Below are 17906 nucleotides of genomic sequence, written 5' to 3' on the forward strand. Positions count from 1 at the left end.
AAGTTAACTTTTCTGTACTTGCGACCAGGAGGAGAAGGATGTGGAACTCAAAGATCAAGTAAAGAATATCTTGATTTAAGTTGGAGCATGAAAAGTTCAAGCCATGCACTAAGTTATTTCTAGAACTCAAAGTGAAAAGCAGAGAAACTATGTTAATTTTTTTAACAGAAGATTAGTTAGACGATACTTGAGTGTTATGCATAGGCACTGGAAAATACATGATAGAATGATCTGTAGAGGTGATAACAAAGTTGAGAATTTATAATCATATTTATAAAGTAAAGTTATTTATTAAGCACTGGCAGGCTTTGATAGAGTAGGTGTAAAGAAAATATGTCAGCCAAAACTAGGGGGCATAAATGTAAGAAAAATAAATCCAATGGAAATTTATCCATGGAGTGGTGAGAATGTGGCATTTAATGTCAGAGGTCATGCTTGAGGGAAATGGCGTTGATCCATTTCTGGGTAAGCTTGATCTAGGATGAGATGTAGTAGCTTAGGATAATGCTTGTGTAGAGCATAAACACAGGCATAGTGCAGTCAGGCCAAATGGCGTGTTGCTGTGCAGTGATCTGTATGCATTTCCTGTCAGTAGTCTCTGAAACTTTATAAAGTAACTTTATCTGACCAGTGTTGTGTGTCTGGTTACAGTTTTTGACGATGGTGATGAAAGGACATTGAGACGAACGTCCCTCTGCCTGAAAGGAGAGAGACACTTTGCTGAAAGTGAGGTTAGTGGAGCAAAGAAGCATTACACGTTGCTGATTTGATCCTGGGTTCTCTATGGATCTGTTGATTATGTTTTTCTTGCTGATGTTTTAGACTCTTGACCAGTTGCCTCTTACCAATCCTGAACATTTTGGCACTCCTGTCATTGGAAAGAAGTCCAACCGCGGAAGAAGGTCTAATCCAGTGTGAGTAATAATTTGCAGTATATAGATTTAGAATATTAAGGTATTCCTCTGGGGCCTTCTGTTCACTTATACTGGCAATGACTTGGCAGGCCTAGTAGTTTTCTTCAGTGCCTTTAAAAATCTATATGAATGACTTGCATGTAACTTGGATGTAAAGTTTACTGCACCTTTACTGCGCCTTCCATGGTGGGGGAGGGTCCTCCTAAATCTCTTTAAAACTGTTTGCCAGAGTTCCCTTGGCCATCACAATCACGCTATGAAAAATGACTAACCTAGTTGTTCCATTGTCTTTCCGTGCCAGAGCACTGTCCATAGTGACTGCATCATTAAATATCCTTAGGACATGTATTAACATAACTTGCAAATATGGTACCATGTACTTTCTTAAACCATTATTATTGTTATTAATATAGACAATATTAAGAAATACACATGTATCCAAATTTTATCTCCCATTGTAAATTCTATTGCTTGTCATGTAAACTACCTACTTCGATCTCTTAAGTTGTAATCGCACAGCTTAGCAACGTTGTTACGGGTGGGAATGTCTAAGTGCAGTGTAACAAGTTGGCAAAGATATTTTCCTTCACATGATTTCTCATTTGTATTTACTGTGAAGATTTAAATTTGTGGTTAGGATATGAAACTTAAAATGTTAACAGGTCCTGATACAATTATCTTCCACCCTCTGACATTCCTCTGAATCATCTTTACTGCAAGATCATAAGACAGGAACAGAATTAGGCCATGCAACTAATTGAGTGCTCGCCCATTCGATCATGGCCTATTTATTATCCCTCTCAACCCCATTCTCCTACCTTCTGTCCGTAACTTCTGACGCCCTTACTAATCAAGAACCTGTTAACATTGGCTTTAAATATATGCAATGACTTGGCCTCCACAGGCATCTGTGGCAATGAATTCCACAGATTCGCCAACCTCTGGCTAGGGTTGGATGTGGATCCACTCACATGCTACATATTGCAACATCTATGGCCGCCCCTGACCAACGGAGGGCCTCCTCAGTAATGAGAGTTGTTGTTCACCCATCTTCGATGAGTTCCAACCACTCCGAGGTGGGTTAAGTACCTCATTCACTTTAAATGAGTATCTCACTGTAGAAAGAAAGATAAGTTTTAATTTCATTTGCCTGAGTTGGACTTTGATCGTAAAAGTGAGGATTGTGTGATATTTTAAAAGATTAAGTTAGTTTTACTTGTCATATCACATACATTGAAACATATAGTGAAATGCATTGTTAGCATCAAACCAGATCAACAAGGATTGAGCTAGGCAGCCTGCAAGTGTCACCACACTTCTGGCACCAATATAGTATGCCCACAACTCACTAACCATCACTATTTGTCTTCGGAATATGGGAGGAAACCAGAGCACCTGGAAGAAATGCATGTATTCACGGGTAGAATGCAAACTCCTTTTCGGCAGTAGCAGGAATTGAACCCTGAACCACGATCACTGGCACTATAATAGCATTATTCTCACCATTATGCTACAATACAGCACCCCAAGCCCAACTTGTGTTTTCCCCATTTGTCAAGAGTTCAGTGAAAGTTCATGAGTACTAGAATTCTGTGCCTCAACGCATAGGAGCTACAGTGGCTACCTGGTCAATTAACACATTTTGAAATTATTTTGATTGTTTTGTCTTTAAAGCCAGGTGAGCAACAGAACTAAAGTTTTGTTCCAATGAGACCCATCATTAGTATTGTGTGTCAAACATAACATATGCTCATAAATTTTCATCTTCAGAGCCTTTAGTCCATAAAACCATAAGACGTAGTAGCAGAATTAGGCTATTCGGTCTATCAAGACTGCTCCGCCATTCCATCATGGCTGATTTATTGTCCCTGTTAACTACATTCTCCTACCTTCTCCTCATGATCCTTGACTTTCTTTCTAACCTAGAACCTGTCAACTCTGCTTTAAATAAAGCCAATGGATATATCCTTTTATTCCATATTTAAGTTGCAGTGAATTTGAATAATATATTATTAACTATTCATGACAATTCATTCCTCTCACAAGACGTTGCAATCAGTAGTCTATAATGTCCACACACTCTTTGTACCTTACTTAATTTTATCAAGTAACCGAAATGTACTCCAGGTCTTCTGGTTTGTAATTTGAATCTATTCTGTCCTATGCCTTGGTCAGATGGAACAAACATTGCTATCACTTTTGCAAGATGATGGTACTATATTGGCAGCTTGGGGCTTGTAACAGCTTTTCATCTTAGGCTACATTCCCATCCAATGGTTCACTGTCTCTCAAAGTTCAAAGTAAATTTATTGTCAAAATACATATATGTCACCATGTACTGCCTTGAGGTTCATCTTCTTGCAGGTATTTACAGGAGAATAAAGAAATACAATAGAACTTAGGAAAATTATACATAAAACCTGACAAACAATCATTGTACAAAAGACAAAATGTGCAAATTTTAAAAAAGTACTGAGAACATGAGTTGTAAAGAGTCCTTGAAAGTGAACCTGTAGGTCATAGAATCAGTTCAGAGTTGTGATTGAAGTTATCCATGCTGGATAACTGGCTGTAGGGTAATAACTATTCCGGAACCTGCTGATATGATCAACTCCTGCCCAATGGTGGTAGCAAGAATGGGGCATGGCCTGGATGGCCAGTGAACAGGGCATGTATCTTTTCTCTCTTTTTGGCATTAAGTATAATCTAACATATAAATATCCAAATCAAATTGTATTGAACCACCTCCAATCTGTCTTTTAATCTGAGATGGTATATTCTGATCCAATTTAACCAGCAGATTACAGTGGCCCAGTGGTTAAATTGATGTCGGCAAACACTTTATTAATAGTGGTAAACTTCTTTAGGAAGTATGTCTTCACACAGAAGGTTGTTAAACACTGGGCCACTCGCATTCAGCTGTTGTTTGAAATTTTCAAAGCTGAAATTAGACTTTTGTTAAGCAGAGTTATGGAATCAAGGGGGAGTAGATTGAATTAACATTGATTGAGCAGGTTGTAAAGTTTGACTAGTATCCTCACAATACAATCTTCTGTGGTTGCCATTTAGACCTCAGAATCTCCTCCTTCACGTGCAGAAATCTCAGAATATTTCTGTTCAGCTTTCACTACTTTGCACTGCCATTTGTATTTTATACTTGACGACGCTGTGTCCAGGCAGATTGCATTAACACAAACTTGCCAACTCTCTGTAGTGCAGACCATATTTATTACAAATGTAAAGAGCTCAAGCTTCCTGTGATGAATCATTGCATTGCCTCAACTAACTGCTATCATGGAGCTTCATGAGCATTGGGTCGCAGTAAGTCTAAGAGTTACTTAGTTCTCAGTTCCTTTTATGTTTTTCAGTAGTGAGGCTGATGTAAATGGCCCTCATGGAACTGGTTATTGTTTAGTTGCAATGTAGTGTCCTGTCTACTGTGAGGGGAGAACTAGGGGTGCGAGGCCTCCGTTGGTCAAGGTCGACCATTGATGTTGTGTCCTAGCCAACTGCATGATACACGAGCCAGGTCAGTATGACAAGGAGAGAAAGCTGTTGTCCATGCAAACTAGTGGAAATAGGGATACTTGGTATAAATAAGACCATTCTTATTTGTGAGAAGAACTATTTAAAACTGTATTGTGTAGTGTTTTTCTTTGACATTTGCGCTGGGCTAACCCTAAAAACAAGAAGTGGGGGGAGAAGTAACAAGATCAGTTTCACAGATACATAAGACAGATTTTTGGAAGTGAAATAAATGAAAGTGAAAGTGATTAGCAGGACAGTCAGTATCTGTAGAGAAAGCAGTTAAGTGATCATTTCAGATGTGCCTCTTGGCATGTGAAGATTCAAGTATTTTTTGTTCTCCCAATTTTGTTTGCTTTAGCTCCCACCTCCAAGTGATTTAATTCCCTTTTATGTTTTATGGATTTTTATTTTGAGACACTGCAGGGAATAGGCCCTTGCAGCCCTGGCTGCAACGCCCAGCAACCCACCTACTTCAAAGTTGAAAGTAAATTTATTATCAAAGTAGATATATGTCACCCTGAGATTCACTTTCTTGCGGCATAATCAATAAATCCATAATAGATTAATAACTATAGTAGAATTAATGAAAGACTGCACCGACTGGGCGTTCAACCAGAGTGCAAAAGACGATGGACTGTGCAAATACAATAAAGAAAAACACTAATCATAAGTAATAAATACCGAGAATCAGAGATGGAAAGTCCTTGAAAGTAATCCCATAGATTGTGGAAGCATTTCAGTGATGGGGCGAGTGAAATTGAGTGGAGTTATCCCCTGTGGTTCAAGAGCCTGAGGTTGAGGGTTAATAACTGTTCCTGACTGTGGTGCTGTGGGGTCCTGAGCCCTCTGTATCACCCTCCTGATGGCAGCAGCAGGAAGGGAGCATGACCTGATTGGTGGGAGTCCCTGATGACGGATGCTGCTTTCCTGTGACAGCATTCCATGTAGATGTGCTCAATGATGTGGACAGTTTACCCATGATGGACTGGGCTGTATCCACTACGGTTGTATGATTTACCATGCATGGGCAGTGGTGTTTCCATACCAGGCTGTGATGCAGCCATTCAATATACTCTCCACCACACATCGAGAGAAGCTTATCAAAGTTTTAGATGTCATGTCAAATCTTTGCAAACTCCTAAGGAAGTAGAGACGCTTCCATGCTTTCTTTGTAATTGCTCTTGTGTGCTGGGCCCAGGGCAGGTCTACTGAAATAATAACACCAAGGAATTTAAAGTTCCTGACTGTCTCCACCTCTGATCCTCTGATGAGGACTGGCTCATGGACCTCTACTTTCCTCCTCCTGAAGTTAATAATCAGCTCCTTGGACTTGCTGAAATTGGATGAGAGGTTGTTGTTTTGGTACCACTCAGCCAGATTTCAGTCTCCCTCTTATATGATGATGATTCATCACCACCTTTGATTCGGTGGTACTAGCCTAATTACATGACAATTTACAACAACCAAGTAGCCTACTAACCAGTATGTCTGTGGCGTGTGGGAAGAAACCAGACCACCTGGAGGAAATTCACATGGTTAACAGAGATAATGTACAAATTCCTTATAGACAGCACCAGAATTGAATTCCAAACTCTGGAGCACTCTGAGCTATAAAACCGACAGGCTTGCTGTAACACCACTGTGGCACCCAATATCTGTGGGATTTCTTCTGCATGGTTTTTTCAAGCTTCATTCAGGCTTTTTAAACCATCTCTGCTGTACATACGCATATTTTCCCCTCTGCTCTGACCTTTGTTGGGCCTTGCTGTTCATTCAGATCATCTTTCAGTTCTGAAGAAGGGTCTGCACTTGAAATGCTGACTGAGTTGTTCTATATATAACCTCTGAGTGCTGGCAGCATTTTCTGTTTTTGTTTTAGTGCTCCATATTCTGAGCTTGGCTGGGAAACAATGTAAATTCAGTATTTGTAGGATTGTAGGATTTTCATGATATTTCCACCTGATTAGATTTTTTATTCTGTTGACTCTTTTTACACTAAAATAAGAATTTGATCTGTGATTATATCATAATCTGTTGTTAAAAATGGTTATATTCAGCACAATTGTCTTCCAATCAGTTAAGCTTGGATGAAATTCAAGTTCAAGTGTAATAGAAGCAAATGAAACAATATTACTCCAGACCATCTATATTTCATACATCACACATAGCATATAAAAACAAATTATTGACACAAATAAGTTAAGAAAATATAATTCAAAATGCATGTGAAGAGCACAGCCCAGGTAAATAGTAAAAAGTAGACAGCTCACTGTCCTAGCGATGAGACTGCTGTGCTGGCAGAGTATTCATTAGTTGAAGACTGAGTTGTTGAGCCCTTAATTGTTGTGTATCTGTCAAATTAAACTGGGAGACATGGCAAGCACTTTTTGCAGAGTGGTTCTGTTCAAAATGGAAGGTTTTGGGATTATGTGGAATAGGATTCCCGAGCAAAGTTCTAAGTCACTGTCTTGCTCATGAGAATGACCTCTGTCTTTGGGAATGATTTGTGTAATCCAATTCTGAAAGAACAATCTTTGCCATTGAATGCAGATATAAAGCTGAAAGTAGCAGTTCAAAGTGTGACCATCCCCTCCAATTAAAAAGGTAAACAAAATTTTAATATTGAACATAATGCACCATTCTCTACTACATTGGAATATTGTCAGCAAGGACATAATCTGTGTTGTAGTTTTAGAGTAACCCATTCAAAATGCTAAAGGAATTCAGCAGGTCACTCAACATCTATGGAGAGGAATAAAAAGTCAATGCTTTATCAGGGTCTTGGTCTTTATTCCTGTCCACAGGTGCTGCCTGAGCTGCAGAGTTCCTCCAGCAATATGTTTGTGTTCCTCTGGATTTCCAGAATCTGCAGAATCTCTTGTGTTTATTTGTTGTAGTTTTGTTACTGGATGTGGCTTGTAGGCTTTAAAATATCATTGGATAAAAGCTCGCTGTTTTAAAAAGTCAATCAAATTCCTCAGGTGAATTGTAGCATGTCAAAGCATTGTGTTTGTGCTGTGCATAAAGAAGTTATTAGCATGTTTTGTGGAGTTTATTTTAGCAAGATTGGTGCTCAATTCCATTCTTAAGCAATTACTTTGTAATATAAATTGCATATGTCAAATGTCACTTTTGAAATGAGAGATGGATTTTTGTTATGACAGCGGTGAATCGGCAGGATGCTTTGTTTCTGACTATCTGTGTTGTGCTAATCCTATTGCCACTGGTGCCTTGCTTAGCTCTACCCCAATAGAGTGCTGATGTATTAAAGTGCTCTTAGTCCTGGAATCCAAACGCTAACAGATGTGTACCCTGCTTGTGTGATTTTAAAAATATTGACATCTCTGATCAGAATGAATGATGCCCTCCAGTGGGTTTCAAACAGTAATGAAACAATGCCCAGTTTGGTGTAGAGTGACTACGTCTGAGGGCAGGTTGTGGTACCCTAGCCATCTCTGGCGATGCCCAGATTCTACTGTTCTTCTCATTGCCTCCTTTTGAATGTGACAGAAACTGTTGTCTGATCTATGTAGCTTGACCTACTTGAATACCTACTACCATAGAGAAATAAAACCATAAGACATGGGAGCAGAATTGGGCCATTTAGCCCATCGAGTCTGCTGCGCCATTTCATCATGGCTGATTTATTATCTCTCTCAACCTCATTCTCCTGCCTTCTCCCCATAACCTTTGACACCCTTTCTAATTGAGAAACTATCAATCTTTGCTTTAAATATACCCAATGACTTGGCCTCCCCAGCCATCAGTAGCAATGAATTCCACAGAATCACCACTCTCTGACTAAAGAAATTGTTCCTCATCTCTGTTCTACAAGGTGATCCTTTTATTCTGAGGCTGTTCCCTCTGGTCTTCCACTTCTTACTGTTGGAAACAGCCTCACAAAGTCCGCTCTATCTAGATTTTTCAATATTTAGCTGGTTTCAATGAGATTTCTCTTCTCTCTCCCCCCCCCCACCCCATTCTTCTAAACTCCAGCAAATACATTCCCAGAGCCATGAAACACTTCCCATATGTTAACCCTTTCATTCCCGGGATCATTCTTATGAGCCTTTTCTGGATCCTCCCCAATGATGGCACATCATTTCTTAGATATTTGGCTGAAAATTGCTCATAGTCAGTCCTCCAGGTGTGGTCTGATCAATGCATTATGAAGCCTGTATGTTACCATAGAGAAACTTGAATTGAACGGAATTGACATTATTACTTGCATCCTTCGTATACATGAGGAGTAAAATTCTTTACTTCTGTGATGGAGGGAGAGCAGTGCAGTGAGATGAGAAAGGGCAGGAGGTGATTAAAGGCAAAAAAAAAAGGATTAGCTTTATTTGTCACGTGCATTGAAACCTGCAGTGAAATGTGACGTTTGCATCCGCAGCCAACACAGTCTGAGAGCAGCTGGCAAGTGTTGCCATGCTTCTGGTGCCAACATAGCATGCCCACAACTTACTAACGGTAACTGTACATCTTTGGAATGTGGGAGGAAACCAGAGCACCCAGAGGAAACCCATGCAATCATGGGGAGAACATCCTTGTGGACAGCAGTGGAAATTGAACCTGGGTTGCTGGCACTGTAAAGTGCCATCCTAACCACTAAGCTACCATGCCACTGTAGGATCCAGGCACTTTGTCCTGCCAGTGCCCAGCAATGCCTGCACTGGGCACATATTTCATTGCTGAGTGGCTATACCACTCAGCCTAGCCCTCACAGGTAACTCACACTCAGCCAAATGATGATGAAAATTCTCTTTTAATCATTTCATTGGTGTGGGATCCCCAACAAAAAGCTGAAGATTTAGTTAAAGTTGTGGCACAGCATTGAATTGTACTAGTGTTCAGATCGGGTTTCGAGTGCTTTCAATGATGTACCTTTCTATATGTGATAATACCATACTCCTTTTGGCGATCTCTTCCCTGTGCGCTGAGACACCAGTGTACTTCAACTCTTTGTATTCCTGATGGCAGTCATTGTTTTTCATTCATTTCTACCAACCTTAAGAAGGCTGAACTATGTAGGGTGCCTGCTGCTTCCCACCATTACATGAAATTTCCATCTGATTAACTGTTTTCCCCATTCAAAAGTAACTTCTCAAAAACCTCATCTCACTCCCACTAACCCCCAACTGTCCTACTAGGAGCATGCCCTTGCTTTGGATGCAAATCATGAGAGTTCATCCCAATACTTGACCAATAAATTATTCAATATTTCTTTGTTTCTTTTTATTTTTTCATTATGAGAAAAGGAAACCTGTTTTAGAGCACATTTCAGGCTAACCCCAGGAAATGAATGGGTTCTATTTTTACAGAGCTCCACAAGTCAAAAAAAAAAATCACTGGATGTAGTAACCACAGCTTCACAGGAACATACTGAGAAGCACATAGGACTGTGCTAAGAAGAAGCAGTTACCTGAAACTGGAAAGAGAAAGGGGAAGCTAGTTCTGCCATTCATAAGAACAAAATTTAATGTTATTTTAGGAGATCATTCATATGTAAAGGGTGTCCATAAGTCAGATGTTTGTAACTTGTGAAACGGCCTGTATTAAACTAGTGTAGTAATGTACTTGTAATGAATGTGATTTGTCCGAAGTACAAACATCCACACACATTATGTTAATATTCCACCCTATCTAATCATTGGTAGTGCTTGAAAATGCTACGTGATTTTTATCGTTTCACATGTCTTGAGACACTCTGATATTCTGCATGCATGATCTCATCTCTGGTGCAATTTCATTGTAGCCCTGATGAAGAAGATTCATCTTCATCCAGTGATGAAGATGATGAAGACAGACGATTAAGTGATGAATTAATTGGCAAAATTGTCTGTGTAGAGTGTACGAATGGAGACAAAAGGAAGACATCCCGGTACCCAGCTCTGGTGAGCATTTTTTTAAAACACTTAAACTTTTGACTTTTGACTGAAGGTGAGAATTTACCCATTTTTGGTATTTAAATAGGCACCAGCTTGGTATTTTCCTCTAATGTCCAATCAGTGTTACTAGAAAACAACTGAATTAGAACATGGTTGTTTCTAGATATCACATTTTTTCCCTGATTTCAAAGTATTGGAAGTTGTCTTGCTTGTGCACTGACAGCAGCTGCTACCTTGGCTGACAGCTGCTCTCTCATTTGTGCACTGCCCACTGGGAAGTGTGTTAGCACTGTTAAAGTGGTTTCTTCATGGCCAGCTACCATGGAAACGAGAAAACAGGATTGATGGAGAGTGGAAAATGGAAAAAGATGGTGTTAAGGGGAGGGTCTAAACGGCGGGGCCATTCCAAACAATGGATCAGTCCAGTCAGACCCTTTTATGATTGGACTGCTCCATAGCAATCTTTATCTATGTCAAAAATATACTTTATAGTGAATACAATCAGTCCATGTCTTTCTTTATATTCATTATCCAATCGTATCAATACATCCTTTTGCAACGCATCAGTGCCCCATATAGAACGTAGAATACTACAGCACAGTACAGGCCCTTCAGCCTATGATGTGCTGACCCTGTAACCTACTCTGAGATCGGTCTGTTTCTCTCCTACATAGTCTTCCATTTTTCTTCCATCTATGAGTCTCTTTCTCCATCTCATGTTCTTGATATTTATTGTTTACCGTATGTATTTATTATTATTATTATTATTGTTGTATTTGCACAATTTGTTGTTGTTTGCACATTGATTGTTTGACCGTCTTGTTGGGGATGGAGGTGGTGGTCTTTCATCGGTTCTATTATGTTTTTTTGTATTCACTGTGAATACCTGCAAGAAACTGAATCTCAGGGTTGTATATGGTGACATATATGTGCTTTGATAATAAACTTACTTTGAAGTTTGAGGAGTCTCTTAAATCTCCCTAATGCAGGGGCTCCCAGCCTGAGGTCCACGGACCCCTTGCTTAGTGGTATTGGTGCATGGCACAACAAAGGCTGGGAACTCCTGCCCTAATGTATCTGCCTCTACCACCACCCTGGGAAAAGCATTCCATGCACTTACCACTCTGTATCTTTTTTTTTAATACACAATCTCTGACATCCCTTGTATACTTTCCTCCTATCACCTTAAAATTATGCTGTCTCGCATCTACCTCCTGGGGAAAAAGCTCAGGCTCTCTCATCTTGTACATCTCTATCAAATCACCTCATAATCTCCCCTCCAAAGAGTGAAACCTTAACTTGCTCAACCTTTCCTCATAAAACATGCTAATTCCAGACAGTATCCTGGTAAGCCTCCTCTGCACCCTCTTTAAAACATTCACATCCTTCGTATAATAAGTACCAGAACTGAAGACAATACTGCAAGTGTGGTCTAACCGGAGTTTAATAGAGCTGCATTAAAACCAAGTGTCCTGTCAATTAACCCTGTACTCTACCTTCCAATTTGACCTTTCATTGTGTATCGCTTCACACTTTTCCAGATTGACTTCTGTTTGCCACTTCTTAGCCTAGGCCTGCATTATCAATGTTCTGTTGTAACCAACAATGGCCTTCTGCCCCATCCACTACACCACCGACTTTTGTTTCCTGTTTACAACAAACACCCATGTTCAAAGCTCAAAGTAAGTTTGTATATTGTTTGAGAGGCTGTTATACACGGCCCAGCTATTCAGTATCTGGTGGCAGCAAGGCCCTTGGCTGTGGCTCTTCCTGACAGCCTCTGCAATCACTGCACCTTATACATTTGTCTCTCACCACGTACTCCCCTGATCTGGAATATGCCAATCCACAGCTTTCACATAGGGACATTGCCTTACACAGAGAGACGACAAAACTACTAAAGAGTGCCTTTCACCTAGTTGATGATCTTCCAGCAGCGTAGTCCCAGTGTGCATCCCTGAGAGCAGCCTGCAGATCAGATCTTGACATAAACCAGCTATTTCAAAAATAAACTTTATTCACAGTAAAACAGTCTTTCTTCATATTTACAGTATTATCAAGTCTATACAAGACTACAAGACATAGGAGCAGAATTAGACCATTCTGCTCCTTAGAGGCAGCTCTGCCATTTGATCATGGCTGATTTATTTTCGCTCTCAACTCCATTCTCCCCATTTGTAGTGTTATCAAGTCTATAAATTTATAGGAGCTACACTTTCTTATTGTAATTTTAATATTTCTTATTGTAATTTATAATATTTTTTATGTATTGCACTGTACTGCCACAAACAAAAATTTCACGACTTACGTCAGTAGTAGTAGACCTGACTCTGAGCTGGTTGCTTTGATTCTTTATGTTGTTCACAAAGTGATAATGTACAACGGCGAGTTAACCATCTTTGGGATGTGAGAGGAAATGTCTAAGGTCACAGAAAGAGCTTGCAAACTCCACACAGGCAGCACTCAATCCCTTCAGCACTAACTGCTGCACCACTTGCCACCCATTTCAAATACCTAATTAAAATATTGAGGAAGCTTAAGATCTCAGATTAAAGCACACTACATATTTGTCTAACAGAAAAATCAGAATTGTAGTTAACCTTTTGAAATTAACCAAAGACACACACCAGGGAAGAGTTCATTTAAGGACGTCAGTATGGAAACAATCTCCTGCAATTCTTTAGTTCACGTTCTATCATGTTGTTTTATTTTATTCTATGTACATCTTGATAAACAAAAATCATTTTTGTTTCTACAGGTTATTTCGCCAGACTGCAGTGATGAAGTCACAGTGAAAAAGGACAGCGTTTTAGTTCGCTCATTCAAAGATGGGAAGTTGTAAGTCCTTTCATAGCTCATGTTGTAAAAAACCATGTTTGACTCAGTGCTGTTGTAGCATGGGTTTAATCCTGAAATCTAGTCCAACAGAAAACCCAGTATTGCATCTATTACACACGACGTGGGTTTAATCCTGAAATCTAGTCCAACAGAAAACCCAGCATTGCATCTATTACGCACGACACCTGCATTCTGCTGAGGAAACCCCACTGCCAACATGTGTTTAATCTCAACAGAGCTGTACTTTCCTTTCCTTGTCATTACATGCTTAAGTACATTAAAAAGGTATGAAATAGAAGCAGGAGTAAGCGGTGGCTGAGCTTGAGTAAGATTGGTTCATATTTGCTGGTGTTTAGAAGAACAAGAATGATGAAAGGGAATGGAATTGTAGATGCTGATTGATCCTTGTTTTGGCTGGGAGATCTAGAATGGGGGGGGGCGGTGGGGAATGATAATCTAAATATAAGGGCCCATTACTGAATTACTTTGGAGCGATGACCGACCGACAGAGACTTTTTCCCAGGGCGGAAATTGCTAATACAAGGGAGCATAGTTTTAAAGAGTTTGGAGGAAAGTATAGGAAAGTTAGAGGTAAGTTCTTTATACATACAGGGTGGTGGGTTTGTGGAACACCTAGACAGGCATGGTAGTAGAGGCAGATATATTAGGGGCATGTAAGAGCATCTTAGATAGAAACATGGATGATAGAACAATGGAGTGTTAAAGAGGGAAGGATTAGGTTATAGATTAAAAGGTCAGCACAACATCATGTGTCGAAAGGGCCCCGACACCTTATCCTTTCCAATCTGGTTTAGTGCCTTTATTGTCGTCCAGACGTCGGGTTCAGTAGCTTTGATATGGTCTGGGGGCTGATGATTTGCTACTTTGCTATAAAATGTATTTAATTTTCCCACCCTTCTAAGCAATGCAGCTGAGGGCCTTGCACTCATCTCTCTGGCACACAATAAATGATAGCAGTCAATCTGAAAAGACCCCTTTGTTTCTATTCCTTTGGCATTTCCTCTGTCCATACACATAATTCCAAACCTATAATCCCATATCTTAGAACATTTGGATGGGTACCTAATCAATTGCCTTTTGAAAACTCTTAAATACTGCGCATGATGGTGCCTAACACAGATTTGCCATTCATAATGCTGAATATCTTGAAATCCTTTCACAGGAGGCAAAGCTGAGACAGCCTTTTCTCAAAGCTGGAGAGTTTTTCTTTAAAAAAATAAATTAAAAAAAATTGAAAATTAAGTTAATCAAAGCATTTTCAAATCAGTAGGAATTTAGAGAGAAGTAATTAAAGCACATTTGTCCTGCCCATTTTCCAGGTTAAGAAACCCCATTAAGATGAGTGAGATATCCCATCCTGCTGGTGAAAGACTGGAGAGGCCTATTCACTCATGAAATGCTGGGGAATCCCAGTGTGACTGGACTCCACTATTCATTCCATGTTGGGTTCAGCAATGAACTAGTGTGCAAATGTCATTCAGAAAGCCCCTAACTTACCAGCTGGTCTGTCTAAGCCCTGACATGGGAATGGATGAGTGCTGGAAGTTCCCTTCAGAACTACTGGTCACAGCCTGCGTGACATAGCCTTCCAAATGGGTTGGTGGATCAGGAAACCAGTAACGATGTTACTGGTTTCTCTTTATGGTATTAAAGGTCTGATGGGTAGTAGCTTCTAATTGTTTTGTGGTCAGTGGAGTAACACTGCCATTGAACTCAGTGGAAACATCGATCTAACAATCTCACTTCTGAATCTGTTTGGCATTATTTCTGTCTCTGCTCCTCTGTTCCCTGTCCATCATTCTCCGGGGTTCCCTGATACTGCCCTCTCATTGCCCTTGGACCCTCTTTACCTGCTATGTCAGCAAAATCCTTTAGCCTGATGTATCAGCATGTTGACCTCTGGTGAAGATGGTGCCTGCGTGCAATGCTCCTTCAGTTGACATCTTCTGGATAGATATTGAAACCATATATTTCACTACTTTTATGTCTTCTACATTTGTTTTTCATCTTGAATGTGATTCTGGAAATGTTGGAGCCTGTGATTTGCAATTTGGAAATCATTTTGGGCGTTCCAGCGCTCTGCAGTCTCCGAGAGGACACTGAGAAGCAGAGATGGCAAGCGCGGGCAGACTGCAGGACAGGGCGCGAGCTGATGTCCTACGTCATTTCACCAGTTAAAGCTTCCATTGTTCTCCGATTAAAGCAACGAGGGAGATTGAAACATTGAGGTGAATGCAGAAGTTTGGAGATCGTTTTTGTGTTTTAGTGCTCTGCAGTCTCTGAGAGGATTCCAGGCGGCAGAGGCAGCGTGCACAAACTTCACGGCAAGAAGGCTGCAGGACGGGGTGAAAGCCGTTGTTCAACTCCATTTCACCGATTAAAGCTTCCATTGCTCACCAATCAAAGTGATGAGGGAGATTGAAATATCAAGGCGAATGTGGAAGGTGAGCACCGGCTGCCTGCCTTTTGATCGCTGGGGATCACTCTGCTACCTGAGAGGGGAGAGCCTGACGCTGGACCCAGAGAATGGTACCCAGGTTTTCTGCATTTTGGATATGGACTTCAACCTTATAGTTTTTTTATATTGTGTGTTTTGCGCCTAACCTTTCTCATTTTTTTGTGTGCGGGGGTGGGGGATTTGGGGGTTGATGATTGTGCTGCTGTACTTTCTCTTTCTTGGTTTTGTGGCTACCTGGAGAAGAAGAATTTCAGAGTTGTTCACTTTGAAAATAATAAATGAATCTTTAACTCAAACAGTTTTTGAAGCCTGTTGTCTCACATGCAGACTTTTCCATTCTTGATTTGCAGAGGTTGTGTCGTCATGTTCCCTCACATAAACAAAGCAGTGAGCTGATGGGTTAAAACAGATTAAATAGACTAGCCTTGTTTGCTGCATATACATCAAAACATACAGTGAAATTTAATTTTGAATATCCTCAATACAAATGACAAGTTTAATTGTCATTCTACCATACACATGTATACAGCCAAATGAAACCTCTGGGGCTAAGGTGCAAAACTTGAACCAACAGTACACAGCACATATAGAACATATAATTATGATAGCAGAAAAACGTAATTACAAAATGATGATGTAGCCCAGTTCCCTGAGCATCATGGCCTATAGATTGATGGTGTATCGAAGTTATCTTGAAGCCGCATTTCTGCAAGAATAGCCGCAGCAGTTCCTCATATTGCGTTGTGCAGCCACAGGCAAATACAAGTGCTGCCAACAAGGCATGCCCACAACTTGCTAACCCTAACCTGTACGTCTTTGGATTGTGGAAGGAAACCGGAGCACCTGGAAAAAACTCATGTGGTCATGTGAATAATGTAGGTTACAGACAGTGGCAGGATTTGAACCCTGAGCTTACAGCTGGCACTATAAGATGTTACCTAACTGTTGCACTATTGTGCTGATTCCATTAAGAATGCACTTCCAAAAAATTATGTAAATTCACTGCATGGAGACAAATTCTTGGCCCATGGAAGTATTTATGTTGCACTCAAGCCATTTCTTATCGCTGTTTCTGCTCCTTTGACCTTAATTCTGTGTCTGATTTGTTACCTAGAGTGGCTGTGCCCAGGAAGGACATTGCAGAATTTGACAGTGAGATGGCCTCAAAATATGATGCAGCTATGAAGGAAGGTAATAAAAATATTGTGTTATCATGCCAAACCAATAGACAGAAAACGGGCAAGTTCATGTTCTGCTGCAGGAACGAGATTTGGTTAGTTCATTGGAATTGATTGGTTAAGCTTCCTTCACCTTCCAGCCTCTGCAGCATATTGTCACTTGAATTATTCATCCTACCCCCTTGGTCTGGATCTCATCACTATTCCCTCTTTGTTTACTCCATCCCCCTCCTGAAAAACAGAACACAGTACAGGACCTTCAGCCCACGATGTTGTGTCGAGCTTTTAACCTACTTTGAGATCAATCTAAACCTTCCCTCCTTCAAAGCTCTTCATTTTTCTTTCATCCATGTGCCTGTTTAAGATTAAATGCCCCTATGTATCTTCACGACCACCACCCCGGCAGAGCGTTCCACGTACTCACAACCTCTGCCCCCCTCCCCCCCCACCAATCACCTTAAAATTATTCCCCCGGTATTAACTGTTTTGTCCCTGGGAAAATGTCTCTGGCTGTCCACTCAATCTATTCCTCTTATCATCTTGTTCACCTTTATCAAGTCACCTCTCATCCTCCTCCTCGCCAAAGATAAAAACCCTAATTCGCTCAACCTTTCATCATAAGGTATGCTCTCTAATCCAGGCAGCATCCTGGTAAATCTCCTCTGCACAAACATGTAATATTAAATGTATTTTCTGCACCCTTGTGTCAATGCACCCCAAAATCCAACCAACACCAAAGGATGTTACTTCACTGTAACTAATTTTTGCAAAAAAAAAAGAATCAACTTTAAAAACATAGTCATAAGTATTTGAGTGTGGTTTTCAGCTTTGGACCAGGCTCTAGAATTCTTGAAGAGCGGAACCATTCCCCACAACTGGAAGACTGAGTTGAAGGAAGAGAGTTCAAGCAGTGATGAAGAGGAATGTGATGATGAAGAGGAGAGCAGTGAGGAGGAGGTGAGTAAATTGTTTTAGAAAGGGGACTAATCAAATAATATGTCCTCTTCTCATTGCTGCCATTGGGAAGGAGGTACAGGAGTCTCAATTCCCACATTACCAGGTTCAGGGACAGTTGTTA

At 40.4% G+C, this 17906-nt stretch overlaps 1 protein-coding gene across 3 annotated transcripts in view; it reads left to right on the forward strand.

The window, feature by feature from the left end:
* Positions 1 to 17906, forward strand: part of arid4b (AT-rich interaction domain 4B) — a 152778-nt gene that overhangs the window by 64036 nt on the left and 70836 nt on the right. For 2 of the 3 annotated variants that reach the window (XM_063039623.1, XM_063039617.1), the window contains exons 6-12: positions 652 to 731; positions 823 to 914; positions 6993 to 7046; positions 10201 to 10339; positions 13092 to 13171; positions 16765 to 16841; positions 17655 to 17785. In XM_063039623.1, coding sequence (XP_062895693.1) covers positions 652 to 731; positions 823 to 914; positions 6993 to 7046; positions 10201 to 10339; positions 13092 to 13171; positions 16765 to 16841; positions 17655 to 17785 — 653 coding nt within the window. The remainder of the gene's footprint in view (positions 1 to 651; positions 732 to 822; positions 915 to 6992; positions 7047 to 10200; positions 10340 to 13091; positions 13172 to 16764; positions 16842 to 17654; positions 17786 to 17906) is intronic. The other variant, XM_063039624.1, reaches the window with a different exon arrangement.

This window comes from Mobula hypostoma, chromosome 2, assembly GCF_963921235.1.
Source record: "Mobula hypostoma chromosome 2, sMobHyp1.1, whole genome shotgun sequence".
NCBI lineage: Eukaryota > Metazoa > Chordata > Chondrichthyes > Myliobatiformes > Myliobatidae > Mobula > Mobula hypostoma.